This window comes from Plectropomus leopardus, chromosome 14, assembly GCF_026936395.1.
Source record: "Plectropomus leopardus strain MGB_pleo_1.0 chromosome 14, ASM2693639v1, whole genome shotgun sequence".
Classification (NCBI taxonomy): domain Eukaryota; kingdom Metazoa; phylum Chordata; class Actinopteri; order Perciformes; family Serranidae; genus Plectropomus; species Plectropomus leopardus.
The window spans coordinates 33707979-33729894 of NC_142189.1; the positions used below are offsets into that span (position 1 = coordinate 33707979).

The 21916-nt window shown below is 39.2% G+C and overlaps 1 protein-coding gene across 1 annotated transcript in view; it reads right to left on the bottom strand.

Annotated features, from left to right (window-relative positions):
- Nucleotides 1-13037, bottom strand: part of LOC121953163 (protein phosphatase 1 regulatory subunit 37) — a 54927-nt gene extending 41890 nt beyond the window's left edge. The window contains exons 1-6 of the mRNA XM_088087317.1: nucleotides 12924-13037; nucleotides 8793-8940; nucleotides 5774-5929; nucleotides 5249-5361; nucleotides 1615-1756; nucleotides 543-709 (exon numbers count right to left, since the gene is read on the bottom strand). Coding sequence (XP_087943443.1) covers nucleotides 543-709; nucleotides 1615-1756; nucleotides 5249-5361; nucleotides 5774-5929; nucleotides 8793-8940; nucleotides 12924-13022 — 825 coding nt within the window. The 5' untranslated portion in view covers nucleotides 13023-13037. The remainder of the gene's footprint in view (nucleotides 1-542; nucleotides 710-1614; nucleotides 1757-5248; nucleotides 5362-5773; nucleotides 5930-8792; nucleotides 8941-12923) is intronic.
- Nucleotides 13038-21916: the final 8879 nt, after the last annotated feature.

Genomic DNA, 21916 nt, shown 5'->3' on the forward strand with positions numbered 1-21916 from the left:
GGTGCTGTGACCCTGCCTTTGGTTGTGCTTGTGCTGTGGCTGCACTGATACTGTATCCCCGGCTCGCCCTGATCGTGGTCTTGGTTTTGCCATTGCTGTGGTCCTGTCTGAAGCTATGCCTGTGTTGTGGGTCCTGGTTGCACCGATGCCGTGTTCATGCTTGACGCAACCCTCTACTGCCATTATTATGAGCCACGCTTCCACGATACGCATAAGACTCTTATCAACACCCACAATATCATCATAGAGTGCATTTAGTAATTTTACACCTATCGTTATTGTAATATGACATGCGTCGGTTTCTATTATTGCTGTGCATCTCTCCCCTCTCTTCCCCTCTCACTTTCTCTTTCCTTTTTGTCATGATTGTATTTCAATTGGTTTTTACGACATCTATTGCACGTCTGTCCGTCCTGGAAGAGGGATCCCTCATCATCCTGTGCTGCTGCTCTTCCTGAGCCCCCCAAACTGTGTTCTTATGATAATGGGCTTTATAAATAAAATTGACTTGACTCGACTTGACTTGACTTGACTTGACCTACCTGCTCCTGTGGAGGGATGTGGTCCAGATCCAGGCTAACCAGAGAACGGTTGATCCTTAGGGCCAGACACAAGGCCATCAGGCCTCCAACCTTCACCTGGTTCTGACGGAGGTCCAGCTGCTGGATCTGACGACCCTCTGCCAGGAACTCTGCCAAGGCCACGGCACCTTCACCCGCAGATAAGGTTCAAAGTATTTAATTGCATAAGCTTAAAGCTTTACTTGTGGACTATTTCAGGGCATCTCAACAGGCTAATGGGAGTTTTAAACATCAATGATACAAATGACCAGTTTAAAAATAAAGAAATGTCTCTTATAAGAGCTGAAAAGAAATAGGTCATTAATCAATTGACAGAAAATTATTAAACAGTTATATTGCTAATTAATTAATCAGTTAAGAACAATCGGTTCCACCTTCTCTAACTTATTTACTCCTCTAAAACACCCAGGATCTTTGAGTTTTGTACTGTTGGTTGGACAAAAAAGCTATTTCAGAATGTCAGTTGGGGTGTCTGTGCTTTTTTGACATATTAAAAGACAATTAATCTAGAAAATATTTGCTTGTGAAGTCGTTTGACCACTCAAAGCGCTTTCACATTCACCCATTCACACACAGATTTACACACACATTCACACACCGGTGGCCAAGACTACCATACGAGGCAGCACCTGCTACTTAGTTTTTAAACATTTATACGTATTCACAAACTGACAGCACCACGACTGGGTGCTGGATTGAAACACCAACCATCAGATTAGTGGACGAATTGCTTTGCCTCTTGAGCCACAGCTGTCCCAAAGCTATCATCTTATCACTGTTCAAAACTAATCAGGCATGCAAGTGGTTAATTTGAAAACAAAAATTGTGGATTTGTGACCAAATTCAACACAATTATTTCAAAACATGTAAAATTGTTTTAAATTGAATGATGATTATATTTTAAAAAAAATAAAAACAGTAATGATTTGAATGAACATAATCTTAAATTCTGTACTTTGTGTCTGCTTCAGCTGAAAATTCAAATACGATCACAAAACTGGTGCTGCATGTTAAAGATGTATTGCCAATGTACCTTCACATGTGATGTTGGCTTGAGTCAGGCCTAGCTGCAGCAGTGAGCTGTTCACCATCAGAGGCTCCCTGATCACCTGGATCCCCTCGTTCCCCAGGGCATTCTCACCCAAATCCAGGACCTGCAGGACCTTCAGCATGGGCTGAAAGACAGCACTCAGATCAGCTCTTACTGTTCATCAAACACTGTTCAAACTGGAGCCAGATTCAGACTGGACCTGCCAAAACATGACACATTTTTGTTTTCTGCATTCAGACACTTTTAACAAACTATTTAACCCTTTGTAAACTGAGCAGATTGATTTCTTGCTGAAACATAGAAAAAAAGTCAGTGACCAACTTGGCAAGCAAGGTCGCACAAATTACGAAACAAATTGATTAAAAAAGTGGCAGAAAATTCACCCATATTAAAATTCACTTATATTTAAAATTATGTGGTTTTTTGGCTTATTTTCAGGTAGGTTTCTTAGAATTTATTTTACATTTTTTTGGGCCAAAAGAGGGGAGAATCACTTTAAAAAAATATTCAAAAAGTAGGGAAAACTGTCAAGACAACAATATTTATAATTATAATAAATTCACATTTAAAATTATGTTACAGTTATGAGTTTTAACAGGCTTATTTTCAGGTAATTTTCTTGTAACTTTTTTTTCACAAATATTTTGCTAATTTTGGGGCCAAAAGTGGGGAGGGTTATTAGAACACAAAAAAAAATTGGGAAGACTATCAAGAAAACTAGATTGATAAAGGGGGTAGGATTATTAGAATATTTTTACAAAAAGGGAAAAATGTCAAGAAAACTATAATTATAATAATTTCATATACATGTTGTTACAATTGTGTTTCCAGGTATTTTTTGTGTAACTTTTTAACACATTTTTTTGCTCATTTATGGGCCATGTCCTGTCAAGTTGCTCTTTGCTTTCCCCCCATGTTTTTGAAATCAATAAAGCCAATATACTCTGGTTTCAAAGGGTTAATCACAATTTTTAAAGTATGTCACTCCAGCTGACAGCGCTTTAGTCTCTGTGTAGTGTGTGTCCTTTCAGTGTGGAAAAGCTGTGGAGTTTGGATCATCATTATTATTATTATTATTATTATGCAGTGATTATTATGCCGTTTTGGAATGTTTCCTCTCATGTTAAATGCTCAGAACTTCTGCTTCCACTCTCCAGAGCCACATTAGCATTGAAGGTTGATTAGCTGGCGCATAGAGCTGGGGGTGTCTGGGGCACAAGAGGCCCATGTTGCCCAACAGCTTGAAGAGGAACACGCCACCCACTCCTCGGTTGCCCCCTCGCCTCGCCACCCTTGTTAAACTCCTCTGGTCACTGCTATGAAGAGAGAGGGAGCGCGGGGGCGGAAAGGAAGCCAAGAAGGCAACCGACAGACCCAGAGAGCGTCTTCTTCGGAGTTAATTTGCACCACAGTGACAACAAACACACTTGAGAGCCCCCCCCACCCTTTTTTCCTCGCTGAGCCGCAGCACACAGAGGCATCACCACATCCAACGCGTGGCGAGAAGCTTCTACGGTGAAGAGGGGAGGAGGAGAGGGAGGAAGAGCATCTCCAATGGATATGCACGAGGGATAATAGCAGACAATTAAAGACGGGACTGCGTGGTTGAGAGTGTGTGAGAGTCGAGCATGGTTGAAGCCTGTCAAACGTAAACCACAGGAGGGTTGGAGTGAGAAGTTTGAGGGGGGTACGAGTGTGAAACCACCAAAAACACAGTATGCTTTCACACATGACATACTGGCGAAAAAAACAAAAAAAGTAGAAAAAAACAAGAGCCCTGCATGACATATATTCACCTCCAAATTTTTAATTCTTTTTTTTTTTATTACAAAAAGTACATTTTGACATCATTAGCCAAATTCTAGAGATGGATTTTGGTCCACATCTGCTCCCCCTGTCTTAGCCTTTCAAAAGACAAGCCAACAAGCCATGAGGACAGAGAGGAGCAGCACACACACCAACAGAAAGGTTAATAACAGCTCTCCTCTTCATCATATTTGACATGACCAGCTACGAGTCTAATTATCATCATTATGGCCTGCAAGGACATCTACTTATCCCTGAGACTGGCAGGCCACATGAGCACCCCTGCTTAACACACATCTATTATTTAATCAAACTGTTCCTTCTTTGGTAGCACTGGAGGAAACAGGGGAAGTGTGTGTGTGTGTGTGTGTGTGTGTGTGTGTGTGTATACAAGGCAGGCCTTTAATTTCTAGCCTTTTGACTCACACAATCGCCACTCACATGACAGGAAGGTACAGTTTATGCTGCCAATCAGGCGGAAGGAACGCATGTTATTAGGAGTGTACAGTGAAACGTGTGGAGGCGGGACTATTTCGGAGGGGGAATTCTCAGGATGAGGCCAGCACTCTTCATCCTCAGTACCGGATAAAGAAAAACAGGTATCAGTTGGACAATTTAACTCAATTTAACAAAGCTAATAGAGTTGCTCGAAAGTCAGGGATACAATCAAGAGGATATTTTTCACAGTTAGTGTCTTATGAGGAATGAGATTCCCTCTGTCTGTTTCCTTCCTTGACAGCGTGTTCTTCTGCAGCTGTGCTGGAGGGACAGTAACACAAAGAAGGAATTTGCTACTAAAAAGTTGGTTTGGAAGATATTCACTTGACTTATAACCAGCCCGTTCTCATTCTTAACTTGTAAAATATCACTGCTTTGACAGTGCTTTTGGCAATAGCAAGCAAAGCCAAAGGCACCTTTTTCATGGACAAGAAACTCTGCCGGACAGCAGCAGGTGAGAACGCGGCTGGACAGAACCTGTTGCTGAGTTAAACATGCTGGCGGATGGCTTGATGGCAACTTCTGCATCCACCCAATACCTGCACAGACAGCATCACTTGAGAACGCGGCCATACGGAGCCTGTTGTGTCTGCATGATATGCAGCAAGATGGCTTCAGGTTGAAACGCTGCCAGGAATGACATCAATTACATAAAACTTGCTTGAGGGAGCTGTAGGGAGCGCGAGGGCACCTATAGGGCGGATGGGAGGGGCGGCAGATGTATCAAACCCCACACTTTGATGCAGGACTTCGGAGTTTGATTCCAGTCTGGCTGTGATGATTTTTTCTAGAACTTACCATGTGTATCATTCCCTCTTATCCTAAAAATCTGTGCCAGCATGTGTGTTTGTTGTCCTGGCCTTTGTTGCCATGTACTGTTGTTGTCTAAACATAACCATGTGCAGCATTATCCCACCATGCGCTTGTGTTGATCACAGTAGTGGTATCCTGGAATGTTAAGAGCAGACGCAGAAGGATACCTAGAGTGTAATATGTTCAAGTCCACTGCAGTGGCAACATGTGACAAGTTGGAATGAGAATGTGTTATAATAACAGATCAGAGCTATGGCAGCGATGGATAAACCATGTGGAGACTGCACTGTGATTGGTCAACACAGGTTACTTGTCTTCTACAAGTTTCTAACGCTGATAGAGAGGTAGATAGATAAAATGGTGAACAACAGACAATTTCTCTATCTATTTCTCTCTCTCTCTCTCTCTCTATGTATGTATATATGTGTGTCTGTGTGTGTATGTGTGTTGGCATTAATTGATGTAGTTCCAAACTAAAAGCTGGTATCATGTTTCTCACCAGAGTCTTGGCCAGGTGGAACATGCCATTTGCAGTGATCTGGTTGTTCCTCAGCAGTAAGACCTTCAAACCTGCTGTCTGCCACCTCAGACCATCACACAGCTCTTCCAGACCTGGAGAGTAAAACAAAACAAAACAGACATAAAAACAAACAAACAAAAAAACAAATAAACAAAAGCACCTTTTGTTCAACTAACTCTGAATAAGGTTAGCTACTTACCTTACCGACACAGCTAAGGTTAAAAACACAGTCTCCAACACCTCTTTCTCAACTATCAAGACCTACTCTTTCTCAAATAGTATATTCCTATTTAATTATTTAATATCTACATCATACAGCACTCACCGCAGCAAACATGTCCTCCATTAAACATCTTTCATAAATAAGATGAACCCATGGATTCTCACTTAGACATAACTCAGTGCTATTGCAAGTCCACACTGTGATGAAGACATGTCTCTTTACACAACAGTTTTGCTCTGAGCAGCTTTAAATAAATACATGGATCTAGATGAGCATCCTACCAGCATCTGCTACATCATTGCTGCTAAGCTCCAGTGTCTGTAAGGTGGTGTTGTAGTGCAGCAGGTCTCCCAAGTACAGGGCATCCTGGTAGCTGTTCAGAAGGTTGTTGGTGAGGTGAAGCTCTTGCAGAGCTTTGTTTGACTTCAGTGCGCGAACTACAAGCAGCAGAAAAGGAAAAGATAATACAAAAGACACTAACAAATACCAGCAAACATGCAGTGCGACTTGTATAAAGCTTCTTTAGTCACTGGATTGCTCAAAGCGTTATCACACTACAGACACATTCAGTCATTCACATGTACATTCATACAAGTGGCTGCAGTTACCGTACAAGGTGCCAACTGCTTCTCAATTTTCATTCATACACATGCACACACTTATGGAACAGCCATCAGGAGCAATTTGGGGTTCAGTATGTTGGGCAGATGGTAAGTTGTAAAAAACAAAAAAAAAACCCATCGCATTCAGTTGGGAAGCAAACACCAGACTCCTACAGGAAAGCCCAGGTTTGTTGGACCCATCCATCTGCCTTCCTGCATGCCCTATAGGTGCCCCTGCACTCCTTATATTATGCCGTTACTGCTGTCCTGACCGTGTATCATGCAGACGCATGGAGCAGGTTCCATCTGGCTGCGTTCTCAATTGACAATGCCCATCAGTGCATCATGCAGACACAGCAGGTGCCGTCTGGCCATCCATAAGGTGTGTAATAACTTTGTGACCGATTCAGTCCACGTTCTCAGCTGATGCCATCCAGCAGCGTTCCATGTGGACATGAAAAGGGGGCTTTTGGCGGCGGGATTTTTCACAGAAAGCCCTGACAATTAAGCGTTATTTAACGACTTCAGACAAGAATGAGCTTGAAGAAAAGAGAAGTCAGCAATGATGAAGACTTGAGTGAATTGAAGTTTGCTCCTCTAAATTTGAATGGAAACACCTCCCTTCGCCACCTGAAATTACAACATATAGATTATTTTAAATTGACATTTGATATGATGCATGGTACAAGTATGTCCCCAGAGAGACCAAACACGGGGCCTCCAGGTTGTCACAGTGATCGACTGATTGATGGCGAGTGAACTTGAGCATGAAAACAAGAACCCAGCAGGACTCGCCGCCTCCTGCAATTACTGCGCTGAAGATCAAGTGGCACTCCTTCACCATTCTCACATGAAGGAGCCATTGTTGAAGCTGTGACTCCTCAGCAGAGCGGACCTCACAACGCATCTTTTTGGGGCCCTCTCTTCAGAATATCAGTGTGTATTGCCATTGTGAGGATCTTTTCATTTTGATGATTTACTGCGTCCTTGGTGGTGTTTTGGAGAGATGTCTTGTATTTTTGTGCATTTGTGGGCATGCCCTGTGTATTTGAGTCATGTGTACTGTACTGCAGCTCACATGTGTCTGTGTTGCCTGGGCCCTCGCTGCCCTTGCATCCAGATCGATGCTGCAGATTTGATCAAGCCTGTTGGGCTGCATGTGGAATGCCAACATTGTCATCAGGCACAGTGGGAACCAAATGGTGGAATCGGTGGGATTGATCCGGTAGAGTCCACCGTGAGCGCCCAGTCCCGCAATCAGAGGCCCCAACGATCGAAGGCAATGATCCTCAGCCGGGACCCCCTGCCGGGAGGAAAAAAGGGGAGGTGGCAGTGGGCTCGCTGAAGGCAGAGCGGATGGGGTGGGATGAAAGACGAGCACAGGAGAAGGAGGTGGGCTGTGAGACCCTAAAATATCAAAGAGACCCAGGAAATGGCTGAAAATGTTGGAGGAACAAGTTTCTGTCGGGAAGAGTGGGCAGCATACTGCGTCCATTTGGTTCTGTCTCTGCTCCCAGCTGAGACCAGATGAGAGGCTGTACTCACCCATTTTTTTTGTCCCAACCCAGAGTCAGAAACAGGCAATGTTTTCCTGTGACATCTGATCATAGACTAGATTAAAATATATATTGTGATTTTATTTGATTATATAAGAAATACAATAAATTATCCCCTGAAAATGTTCTGTGTTTCTGGCCTTAAAATGATTATTACTGCTACATCCTTATCTATCTCAGCCCCTGAAGCCTATTATTTACTACCCCTGTTGCACATGACTGTCCATGTTAGTGTGTGTGTTTGTGTGTGTATGTATGTGTGTAAGAAAGAAAGAGAGAGATCCAAGTACAGTACTCAACCCCCTCTGAGTGTTGTGTTTGCCCTGTGGTGAGTGTAGTTAAAAGTGTGTATACTCATACAGTAATAGTGTGTGTGTGTGTGTGTGTGTGTGTGTGTGTGTGTGTGTGTGTGTGTGTGTGTATGGGCGGCTGGTAGGGGTTCATGTGACCCTTACAATATCCCACTCGCCTGTTTCCCTTCTGCCTTGCCACAGATACAGTGAATATCAAGAGGAACACACATGGCTGCGGTCACTGTGCTTTTTTTTGTTGGATGTTGTTGCTTATTTAAGATGGCAAAATTTGTCATTAACAAATAGTATTTGCATGTCATAAGTGTAAGTATGTGTGTGTGTGTGTGTGTGTGTGTGTGTGTGTGTGTGTTTGTGTAGAGATTAAACATAGACTAAAAAAAAGAATAAATTGTTGCATTTTTCTTCATTTAGATATTTGTTTGAGAGACAATACATGCCTCCAAAGTGTAAAGTGAATATTTATTTATTTTTGTGTGTGTGTGTGTATGTGTGTGTGTGTCCTGGCTGCCAGAGCCTTTATAGATGTGTGCAGCGGTGTGTAAAGTGACAGGTAAGAGATTAGGCCTGTAATCCAGGTCCAGACCTGCAGAGAGGGTCACAGGTCAAAATCTGGTCCTGCTGGCCACATGACACACCCACACACACACACACACACACACACACACACACACACACACACAAACACAACACATGCACATGTACAATTCCATGTAGGCATGTATGAATTTATACTCACAGTCCACACTTGTACACAAAAATTAAATTGCTTCTGTGTGTGTGTGTGTGTGTGTGTGTGTGTGTGCGCGCACGTGTGTGTGTGAGTCATACCCAGTGTGTAGAGCGGCATGCCGCTGAGCTGGGCATTGTGCAGGTGCAGCACTGTGAGCCGGCTGGTCAGCAGAGCATTGGATAGAGACTGGGCCGGATAGTCAACCACAGGCACATTACACACATCCAGTCTGGACAGACGCGCACTCTGAAACACACAAACATGTTGGGCAAGAGCACAACAAATACAGACACAAAGACACAGTTCAAAATGTATCACAGTGTCTAATCTGACCAAGAATAGAGAAAGAACAACGTATGGTGGACGAAAGAGCTTCACTATCCGTCAGGAGGAGAGATTTGGGAAGTACATGTTGGTTTGATGGTTAAAACAAAGTAACTAAATAAAGGTCAGATACTTGAATTCTACTAATTTTCTTTGCCATATTACATTCTGGAGGAAATTTCATTTCTGCCTGATTGATGTTTTTGTGTTTGTCCACCTTCCTACGGGAAATATCTGGTCTGTAGCTGCTAAATGTTCCACTGTGTTCAAAAGCTAGTTTCTCTCTGTGCCTGTGTGCTGTTTCCTGTACAGAGGTTTTCCACTAAAAAACAGCTGCCTGCTGCTGCTTGACTGCATATTTGTTGCAATTATATGCATATGCATAGATGGAACTGATTACATGCGCATTAAACGTTGAAGGACGGCGTCCGGTAAAAACCCTGCCAGTAACGACGCAATATAAGGTGTGCAAATGCACTTATAGGGCAGGCAGGTGGGGAGGAGGATGGGTCAACAAACAAATGACTTTTGTGCAGAAGTCCATGACTTTTTTACCTAATCCTAACCATCGTCATGATCCACATTGGCTACCATGTGCTGTTGTGGAGAGCAACGTGCTGCATCATTCCACCATGTGCATTTGTTGACATCACCATAACAGTATCTCTGATTTTAAACAGCTGATGCATTAAGATAACTTTAATTGTCATAAGTAGACACAAAAGGTCAGAGAGCAGTACCCTGTGACAAGTTGAGATGTGATGGACAGGAGTCTTTTCAGACAGTCAGCAGAGGGAGAAAGCTAGCTACCTGGTAGTGTTACATGACTGGCATCTACCAGGAAATAGCAATTAATGCTGTGCACCCCAGTGGCCAGAAGACAATGTTGGAATTGTATGTTTCTGCAAACCATGAATACATTAGCACATTTAATGTGTATCATTTCAACGTTTCTAATGTGACAGTGTATATGGAGTTGGAGCTGATGGTGGATGGTGTGTCATCTAAGCAAGACGCCTGCCAAGCTGCAGTAACCAAATGGTTTTTTTTGTGCCTAAACCATATCAAACATTACCCACAATGTATCCACTACATAATAACATGTAAACTTATCCGCAATGTAACCGTTACACAATGCCATGTAAACAGAACCTCAAGTATCCGTAGTACCGTAATACCATGTAAATGTTATGGTAATGGTTTGCAGACATGTACAATGCCAACCTTTAGTCAGGTGACTGGGCTGGTTGTGAGTAGTCCCTACTTCACCATCACAGCACCTCCTTTTATTTGCATACCTGAAAACTTGTAATTGGTGAAAAAGGTGACAAAGACCTGATCCCTGAACCCTCTCGGGGGATCCGGGGCATGCTCCCCCCGGAAGAAAATTTTTGAAATATCAGCTTTAAAATGTAGCATTCTGGTGTACTAAGAAAATTAAGGGATCGACCACATTTACTTCAGACAAAAACACATTTATTATTCAGAGTCTTTTTTTAAACTTAAACTTCTACAGATAGCTTTTGTTTTATGATTATGATATGATAATCATAAAACAAATATGATTTAAATATGTATTCCACAACACAATGGCTATAAAATAATGAAAAAAACTGCTTTTAGATTGGTTCCCTATAAGCCTGTATTTCCCTGTACAATTCTGCCAGCCACTGGGTACGATCTTGCGGGAAAAATAACGTCTCGATTTGCGGAAAAAGGAATTGCTCTGACTATTGTGTAAATCAGTAAACCTACATATTTATTAATACTACAGTGTCTTTGTGGTAACTGTGAAATATAAGGTGTTCCATGTTGGTCCGCCAGGCAGCAGTGTTAAATCTGGTGTTGCTGGTTGAGAGTTTAACCCGTAGAGCAAGAAAAAGTATGAACTACTGTTGAATATGTTGTAACCAAGCTGCATAATGAGCTGTCGGAGCTTAAATAAAGCTTTCTGTGTTCATGAAGAACTCTCACCTTAAGTTACTCCAGTTTTACGTTGCCCTTATGCCCTTATCATATCACTGAGATCAGGGGTTTCTGTTGCAAATTGGGATTCTTACCGCTTCTTGCTTTGGACATTTCAGGTTTCAGTAGCTGCTGCTAACTGCATCTTGAAGCTGATTGGCCAAGACTCGTGACATCACATCAAAGATATTTTACTGCAAAGATTACGACACTAACCTTTTCTCTTTGTCTCACTCCATCCAGTCTGGGAAATGCCAGCTGGCCACTGACCCCCCCCAAGAAAAACTCTTCAGATCTACACGAATCACGTGGATGATATATTTTTAAACAAAACGGTGAATTTCGCTGAAAAGCGACACGTTTGCAGGTATTTATTTGTATGAACTGTTGTTGAGGCAGTTTCTCATCATATTTGGGCTTAACAAGCTAAAAAAAAAAAGAAAAAAAGAAGTTTTCCGTCCAATTTTCTTTAATTCCTTTTATTTTTTTAATGAGACAGTGAGACCTGTGTGTGCTGTTCAGGCTGTTCTCATAAACTGCTCATACATTTTCCTACAGAAAGTATTGCACCTAAATCCATATGTAATCCACAGATTTTGAAAGGCTGTGATCATGTGTTCAATGCACTGACGGGAGTAAACAACAAAGCAGTCCCAAGTGGTGTAGGAGGGAGGTCAAGTCACAAAAATCTGGACTTTTTCCCCGGGACTTTTACCTGGAGGTGAAGACGCGAACTGAGTGAACTTTGAGTCATTAAAGGTACGTCCTCACAACATTTATTTTGTAAGCCTAACTAGAGTAACTTTACTTGCCTAAACCTAACCTCTGCAACTTTACATAAATCCTCTGAAATCTGAGCAAGTTGGCATGATTTTTTTTTTCAAAACTATGGGAGGGCTACAAGCAATTTTACAAGAAATTCTTAATTGTTTAACATTATTTTAAAAATATAATTAAGAGAAGTATATTTTTGACAATGTTCCCTTTAAAAAAAAAAAAAAAAAAAAACCTTTACCTTACCTTTTACTAATATTTTGCAGTTTTGTCCAGTTTTTGGACAGTACTTGCCAGGTTGCCCATTATGTTCCATGTTTTTTAAAGATATCAAACCAATTTCCACAGTTTTCAGAGTTTTAAATGATCATGGCAGCTGACTAAATTCAGCACAAGAAAACTGATGTTGATTCAGGAATTAAAGATTTAATTACCTAACTGTCTGTTAAGGATGTAAAATCATTTGTAAGGTGCTAATTTGAATGATAACATTCAAACTGTTGGTTTTTGCATTTTTGTGGGGTATCATATGACACATTCAATGAGGATATGCTGTTGCTGCTCTCTATAGATAAATTGGATCTTGGTCACATGAACTCACAACATAAAACTCCTTTCCAAGAGTATTTGACCCATTTGACCAATCAAGTAGCCAAACAGCTTAAGATACAGAAATAGTGAAAACTGTTTCAAAGTAAGTTTATATCAAGAACTCGTCGACGGCTGGTGCAGAGAGAGAGTCCTTATTTTGACAAACTAATCTTAACTCAAAGTCATGCTCAGAGTCCTTACATTGTGTTCCCCCTCCTGTCCCGCTTTGATCATACACACACACCAGAGTCAGTAACACACACACACACACGCAAACACACACACACACACACACACACCAGAGTCAATCAGTGGTAACATTTGGACCGACTGTTTGTCTCCCCACAGCTAATCAGTTATGCCTGTTAATGCTATCTACGATGCCGCAGTAATGCTGCGTGTGTGTATTTTGATGTGTTTGTGTTTGTGTTCGCAGTGGGAGAACTTCTCACCCTGTTTGCTCTGCCCTGCATCTTCAAACCATGTAATGTGCAACAAACTCACTTTCTGGGATGTACATTATCCCCCAGAGAAAGCCTACAAGAAAAGATTACTATTCCACTGCGTCAGCCAACCTGCTTTATCAAATGAGCGAGGGCCCTCCAACACAATGTTCCCATACTGCTGTTGTCAGAAATGTCAAGATGGGTTGTAGATTCATAGTACAAAATCATATCCAGCAAGGACGATGCTCCCTGGAAGAGAAAAAAATAGTGCAGGACAAAAAAATGAAGAAAGCAAGGCCCCAAATTTGACAGGAATGTTATGAAGTTCTTTTGGAAGGAAAAAAATAGCCTCTAATCTGATACAGGGGAGGGCCTGAATATGAAACTGTATTGGAAGAGCAAAGATGAGGAAAATAAGTTTTGCTCATAAAACTCACATTTTCTTCCAGTTGGGCTGCCTGCAGATTGATGAAATCAAAGTGCAGCGATTTCAGAACGACTTCCAGAGCTTCACAGGAGCGCTGGTCTAATCGCTCACCTTGATAGAGGCAAGCAATCAAACAGAAGATAATTGGGAGGCTGTTTGCTAACAGGCAAAATTGCACGGCTCTAAATGCGCTTTATCCTTTTTTTCTGAAATGAACATTTCAGCAAAAAATCACGACAAAACAACTTCCTTTATGGGCAAAGTTGATCCATGTGCGTGTGCGTGTTTTCTTTTAATAAAGTTCTGAGATTTGATGAGAAACAGAAATAATGACAGAACACGATGCAGTTTTTCATGATTGGACTTCCAAGATGTGAACGCTCGAGCATCCATTGATTACTGACTGCCTGCACAACTCTGTAATCAATACAAAGAGGAACTGTACACAGCAACTCAACTGCTGACACCTCCAAATGTAGTCAGATTACTTTATCTCAAAGTGACATGGAATATAAATTAAACAATATAACAATATTTAAAAATAATAATAGTAATTAATAATTATATTGTATGTGTGTGTGTGTAATGTATACCAATGTATAGCTCTAAATGTAGTCTGATTCCGTTATGTCAAAGTCACATGGAATCTGAATTAAACAATATAACAAAATATGAAAATAATGATAATAGTAATTAGTAATTATATTCTGTGTGTGTCTGTGTGTGTGTGTGTGTGTGTGTGCAATGTATGACAATGTATAAGCAATTTATTCTAATGCGGCACAGCCCAGAGGTGGAATTTAATTACTTTTACTTAAGTACAGCTGTATGTTTCTTATAGTTTGAGTATTTCCATTTGAGGCTTCTTTATCCCTCAGAACACTGTATAAAAAAACCCTGTATTGTAAAATATGAAGAATCATTATTGAATAAACAACCCAACAGTATACAGCAGTCAAAAGTTCCACCATGACAAGCTACAACATTATAATATAATATCATATATCATTTGGATTTCTCCTGTGTGTGGATCAATAAAGGCTATATTATCTTATATACCAGCAATAATAATGAGACAATATAATATAAATGTATATAGGAATATTGGGCTGTTCAGTATGATGCGTGCTTTTAATACCATATTTACATGTATTTTTTTTTTAAACTAATTTTATTCAGTATCAAGATGACACATTGATCACATACACTAGGACCTTTATTACATACTTTTATCAATACTTAAAGTCATTTTTTGAATGCAGAACTTTTGAGTATATTGTACTTGCTGGAGGCTGATGCTGACACTGACGAGGGATTATTATCATACAGTATTTTCATACATCTCAAACTCAGTCCCCCGTTTCTTCCCCCTTTGGTGCAGCTTTTATCCCGTTTCCTACCTGCAGTGTGACACCGTCTTCATGTAGTTCATACAGTGTCCTTTTTTAAATATCTTTTTCAGTTGTACATTTTGATCCTTGTCATTTGTTACATAAATAACAAAGTGACACTGGTGCACCTTTTTGTGCAGTTTATTTGTTGCTTTTGATTAGGACCGTTCATTTGAAACTAATTTGTACCCTTAGAACTAACTGGTACCTGTGTCTGTCACACACTGACTGCATCTACATGGACATGAATAACTCATTTATGATACGGTTTTTGGAGTATTCCAATAATGTGTTTGAGCATATAAACGGCATATTCTTGAGAAACTTGAATACGCTAGCTGGAGTACTTTGAAAGGAACTGTGCTGTATACATGGGATATGAATATCCTGATTTCTCTGTGCTCATGTAAACACCAAATCCCGAACATGATCATAACCAAGATAAGCCTCATAAAGAGGTTATTCATGTCCATGTAACTGCAGTTACAGTTTGATTCCATGCATCAAATCTTTCTTTAAGGTTTCTGCTCTATTTGAGTATTGTTTATATATATGATTTTTTGCTCTATATGTGTATGTTAGGGGCTCAAGGGTCGGTCTGTTTGTCCTAAACCATCTGTTGCAGAACGTTCAGTTCAGTAAGTGACTTTATAAACCAAATAATTACTAACACAATAGTTTGCGATCACACAACCAAAGAAAGCAGTCCAGAGTGGTCTTGTAATGGACTTTCATCAACGACTTTCCCCTAGAGACACATGTTTGGAATCATCATTTTAAGGTACGTCCTCACCATGTTTCTTCTCCTAATCATAGTAAGATTTATTGCCTAAACCTGACTTTCATAACTTGATGGTAATCACATAATTGTACGTTGAGAACGTAACATCATTTGTGGGGTTGTAATTCAGAGGATATCATACAAACTGTTCTATGCATATTGCCAGTGCTGTTTTTTTTTGGCGAGCATAAAAGGGAATTGTCATTTCAGCAACATGGTAACAATAACAATATGAACAATTTTGGGTCAGGCCCTAACCCCTGATCCTACATTATTTCATACTTTTCAAAAAATAGCACTCTTGGTCAATGCGATTGCTACTCTAATTCTCACTAAATCAGAAGTTGTACATATTATTGTCTTTGACTGATTTGTGATGTGTTTTAACTGGAGGTTTGTAATGTGTGACGGTTGTATTTGTATGCTTGTTTTTATTGTTGTCACAGTATTTTATGCTGCATTCTTGAAAAAGATATTTTAAATCTCAGTGAGTCTTTTATCTGGTTAAATAAAGGATATATATAATATTTATAATTATCAGTTTCATTTCTGATTCCAGTTCCTGATTTTCTTTGCTGTACTGAAAACAGACCTAAACAAAACTTTAAACCAAAGTATGCACCAGAGCTAAGATTTTATGTACCGTTACACCTCGAGTATATATATTCTATTTGTAGTATTTATTGTACTACAGAGTATATGCAGTGTATCTTGGGGAAAGATATGCCCTATGGAATAAGAAAGGTTGCAACAATCTGAACAGTTATTTCCACTTAACTTTTATCTGTAGAAATATGAAATTAACTTTACAATTTGAAGCCTTTATGTTGCTCCTTATTCTCGCAAACATGTTTTATATTTCTGTTAATTCAACCATTAATTCTATTGCTTTTAAATGATGATCGTGTTTTTAGGAGTGATTATCAGAGATCACTGGTACCATTTTGTAATCTGATTACTGTGATGATGATGCTGCTCCTCACGCCCCAGATCTTTTTATGGTCATCTCATTTTTCATGTGTTAATACACTCAAAGAATTACAGTAAGATTTGGTAATCTGATTACTCTTGCTCCCCAGCTCTGATCAGGAGTCACACTCCAAATCAAACTGTGACTGATCAAACAAATCCATGAGACTTTAAAGACCCTCTCTCTCGCTCTCTCTCTCTCTCTCTCTCTCTCTAGCTCTCTCCTGGGTTAATTCTTATCTCCCCGGCCAAGAAGGGGGAAATGATAATTACTATCATAATTATTTCCAAAATGATTTTTTTTTCCCTGTGTTTTAACAATAATCACTTAACTGAGCGATGGCAGAGGGCGTGTGGGGTGGAAGGGAGAGCCATCTGAAATCCCATTTTTCTAATCCGCCCTGCGTCGGGAAGATAATAAGGCAGCGACACCCGCAGTCAGATGTCATCAGTGCGTGACGACAGTGACGCCCATCATGGCATCGCACGCAACTTTACACTGCTGCTGTATGCAGATGTGTCTGCTGCTGTGCCTCTATACTTCTTAGAGCAGGCAGAATATTGAGACCTTTAGAGTGAGGACATTGTGTCCAGTGTCCACCTGCAAGAGACCGCTTTGGATCTGAGTCTGGATTTAGGATTTGAGCCTGGATCAGATTTAATTTTATCTAAAAAGTAGAATCAAATTTAGTTGAAATGTTTGGAGTAAAATAGGGTTTGGTTAAGTATAAGGACAACAAACAACATTTAGTTGACATTAAGATTAAGATTAAGATTAAGATTAAGACAACATTAAGATTAGGTTTATGGGGGTTAAAAAGGGTTACATTCTAATTAAGTTTAGGTTACAGATTTAAACTAAGACCAGGGATGGTTGAATGTAAAATATACTAATTAAATTTAGTTTTGGATTAGGATTAGGGATAAAAGCATTTTGATTTACTTAAAAAAAAGCTAAATGCCTGATTCAAATTTAGTTGAGCTATTAGGTCTTAAACTAGAATTAGATTTAATTTAGTGTTAGTGCTAAAGTCAAATTAAATTTAAAAGAACAATTGGGATTTGAATGATGATTAGATTTAATTTAAAGTGCTGCATTTAAATAGTTTGGGATTTGGGTTTATGGGTAAAATTTAAACTGGGATTAGGTTTATTATTTATTTATAACTATAAATTAGAATTTGTGTTTGAACCAGGGTTAGGTTTAGTTTCATGTTAGAGCTGCCAAATGTATATTCAATTTTAGTATTGGGTTTTGTGTACAACTTTTATAGAGTTCATAATTAATTAATTAATTAATTAATTTAACATGTTTAAAAGAAAGTGTAGGATTAGGATTTAGGGTTAAGATTTGAACTGGGATTTGATTTGGGTGAATGAATTAGTATTTGAACTGGCATCCATTTGGGGTTAGGTTTATGAATAATTAAACTCAAGATTAGACACTGATTCAGGTTTCAGTTAGTGCTTGGGTCGAGATTAATATAGAATATGCATGAGGTTTAACTTTTAGATTAGAATATCAAATAGCTTGAAGGATTTTTTTGCTGTTATGTTCTTAGTAGCTGTAATAATGATATTGTTTTGATTATGAAGATGTAAATATGACATGGTCTGAACACTGAAGATTATGAAGGCAATGTAACTGATAATGTTTGATTTATGAAGATGCAAATATGATATGGTTGAAGTAGGGGCAGGACAAATTAAGCATTTTGGTTCCTCCTGCTACTTTTCAATCAAATTTATTGTTTTGTTTCTCTGATGGAGACTCTTTTTAATTATTTCTTTATTGTTATCTTTAATTGTTTGAAATGAAATGAACTCAACGCAGCTACTATATCTGCCCTACTCTGTGTTGTTTTATTATCATGTAATCACAATCAAATAAGTTTCTAGGAAATTCTTGAAAATTTGAAACTGCAAAAGAAACGAATAGAATTATCCTACAGAGTCCAGTGAAGGTGTCATTTTGTAAGACGGCCCAGCAGTGATCTCCCATCTAAGTTTTTATGACAGATAATCAAAGGAAGTGTTTCTGATACACACCTGAAAATAAGTAAATTAATGCGGCAAACAGTGCATATGCAGTTGCAATTTAATAAACCAACACAATTGGCTCCATGCAAATCTTTAAGGTTAAATGTGTATGCATGTGAAATATACTGAAATAATATGTCAAAAATATGAATTTATACATCAAAAATGTATTACTGTCAGTTTGATCTTTTTTTCGTTATTTCTTCAAAACATGTCTCGGATATTTTGGGTCTGTTGTTGCATATTTTTTCATAATAACACTGAATATGTAAAACATCACAAATTCATTCAGTTTATCATGAATGTCACATAAAGTCCTCAATCATATTTAATAATGACGGAGAGAGGCGTCGAGCTTACCTTTGAGATCCAGACATTTCACACTGCCACCTACACACACACCCTGCTGAGAGAGAGACAGAAAGAGGGGTAGAAGCAGGAGGTGTGAGGGAAAAGGCGTGAACACACACACACACACACACACACACACACACACACACACACACACACCTACACACACACACACACACACAGATATTTGGCACCATCCATGCACCATCCACCCTCCCCAGTCTCTTTCTGCACGGCCTCTCCATCCATGCCACACTGTAGCGGTTTGATCAGGGAGGCTTATTGGACGCCAGAGCATGAATTATGAATTTCACACAGTTTACCGCCGCCGTTGATGGTGACACGGCGTCCTAATTAACCAGTGTATAATAATTAGAAACAGCTGGTCATCAGTTGATGTGTTCATTTGCCAGAGCCAGTGTTCCACATACATCTAATTTGACTGCATCAATCACCGGAGGTGGCAGATTTGTGCGGATGGTGGAAAACACAGATTTTTTTTTCTACTGTCAAGCAAAACAGGGAAAGGGAACAGGGATTTTTTTTTATATTCCATTTATAGACAATGGTAAAATTAGATTCTACGACATGGGATGATTGTGAATAGGGTTCATATATAGTGCTGATTTTTTAAATATAAGCATGTTTCACCTATGACCTGATGGAGGTTCCTCTCTGGCAGTGACCGAAAAGATATTTATTTATATATTTAAAGGCAATAATGTCTCTGAAGTTCACCTTATTGTTGATAAAGGCAAGTTGAGGTTAACAGCTGCTCCCCTGAAAGAATTTGTGTGGACTGAGATGAAGCCTGCAGCATGGTGAATTCTGTGTCAATGAACTGTCTGATAAGAACCTAGATATTTAAATGTTTAGCATGACAACTGTCACTTGTAAAAAATAAAATAAAATAAACTGAATATTAATTCAAAATATGACTTAGAAGAAGCATCAATTACAGGACACCCACAACCAGCAGGGGGCCCCAAAAGTGAGCAAATTAAAAATATGGAGTCTCTGTGTCCCTCTCTTCATTTGTATTTATTCACAGGAAGGAAACTGTACTAAAACCATTGTGTTTTTAAAGAGTTTTTCTGTTTGTTGCTGTAGACTGTTGTTTTACACATTTATACATGGCAAAATAATGTATTTACAATGATTCAACCCTTTCAGACATCGTGTAATATCACTTTCTTGAGCAGCTTTCAGACACCTTTCACAATTTAAATCTTGAGCCCTGAGTAAATTGGCTTGATTTCTTTCAAAAACATGGGAACAAGGCAATGGGAAACTTGATAAGTGATGTTCCACAAATTGCAAGATATTAGTAGATTAAAAAAAAAAGTTAAAAAAAAATGTTGGGGAAAATGTCCAAAAAAGGGGAAACAATATTTATAATGATCATATTTACATATTTGTTTATTTATATGCATCTTATTTCCATGTTTTTGAAAGAAATCAAGCCAATTTGTTCAGGTTTCTGAAGGTTAAAGGTCATGATTTTTTGATGAGTCTTACAGTATATGACCACAAAGCTGGAACAGTCTTGGTGAATTCATATGAGAAATCTCTGTGTTTGTGTTTTTGTTCTTGCTTTTCGCTCTGGTTTAAAGTGCTCAGTTGGAAAAATAAAAGTATTGTTGCATATTTTGAGGCACTAATCATGACTCTGATACATTTAAATTAAATATATATATATATATATATATATATATATATATATATATATATATATATATATATATATATATATGTGTGTGTGTGTGTGTGTGTGTGTGGGATGCCCAGTTGTGCTCACGTCCCCAGAAAGTCTGGTCCCAGCCCTGTCACCACCTTCATGTCAGTCACAGCCTGACTCTCTGACTGCCTTCACTACACCGACTTATCTTGGCACGCTCGCTGAATTGCTGCCTCCTTATTTTTGAGCAGCGCCTTGTTTCCTCTCTCCTTGCTAAATATGATTCATTGTTCAAAGGGACACGGGGAGTACAAAAGGACTTGGAAAGCTTTCCCCGCTCGGCTCTCGTGCTGCAGAGAGGAGAGCAAGGCGGGAGACAAAAAGACGGCGGCCATAATGTGCTCCTGTTGAAAGAATTAGACAGATCAATGGGACATAAATTGCACTGTTTATGTATACAAGAGGCTGGTGTGTAATTGGTAGAGGTGGTTGAATTTCCTCCCGTAATCATCTTAACTAAAACACACACGTGCACATATGCGTCTACATACACATATACACAATGATACAGAGTGAGAATGTGTGTGAATATGCTTTAACATGCAGTGCTTTTATAGAGTTAGAGCAGGTTTGTGTCACTGTGAGCTCAGGCAGGAGGGAGCACCGATGGAATTTCATCTCACTGATGAAATGTTTTTTATTAATTTGATCCCAAAAATACATCAAATTCCAATGATTTGTGTGTCTGTTTGACATGTTCATCACACATTTTTATTCACTTCTCTACTCCATGAATTCAGTTTTTTTCTTCTCTTAAAATGTCACCCTTTTATTTGGCAGATTAAAGTCCTCCAAAAATGTGTCATATAAGAAAAAAAATACAATATAACTACAACATTTTTGTGAAAACAAGCAACATATGCTTTAGAAAAGTTTGGAATTGGTTACTTGTTTATTTGGTAGTATTTTTTTTTTTTTTAAATGAACCTCAGTCTTTTTCATTCTGTGTAAAACAGAGGCTGTTTTGGGTGTGAAAGAGACAGCACACATTTCTCTGTGCTTTGCATAAGAAATACAACGTTTTTGTGTGGTTTCATGTTATTCTTTCCTGTTCTCCTATGTGTTACCTTCACTCTACATGGCGGAGAGTCTTAAATATTCCAGGATATTCTGTGTTGGCTCTGAAGCACTCCAAACCAGGTACGTTTGTAGAATGTGAGGGCACTGGGGGCTTAGCCCAGACCTCAGTCAGGGGGTCCAGGGGGAGCTCTATTTTGATGCCTTTTATGCTCTCTGGCACCTTACCTGAACTTCATTTATTTTCTTTTTTTTCCTTTAATTTTCCAGACTAATTATTAAAAAAAGAACATTAGTGGTCTTAGTCATCAGTATTAAACACAATTCTTACTGACAACTACTATCACTACAAATGTATTGACTAGAGTTGGAGATATAGTTAAATGTATGTATTTATGACAGCAGTAG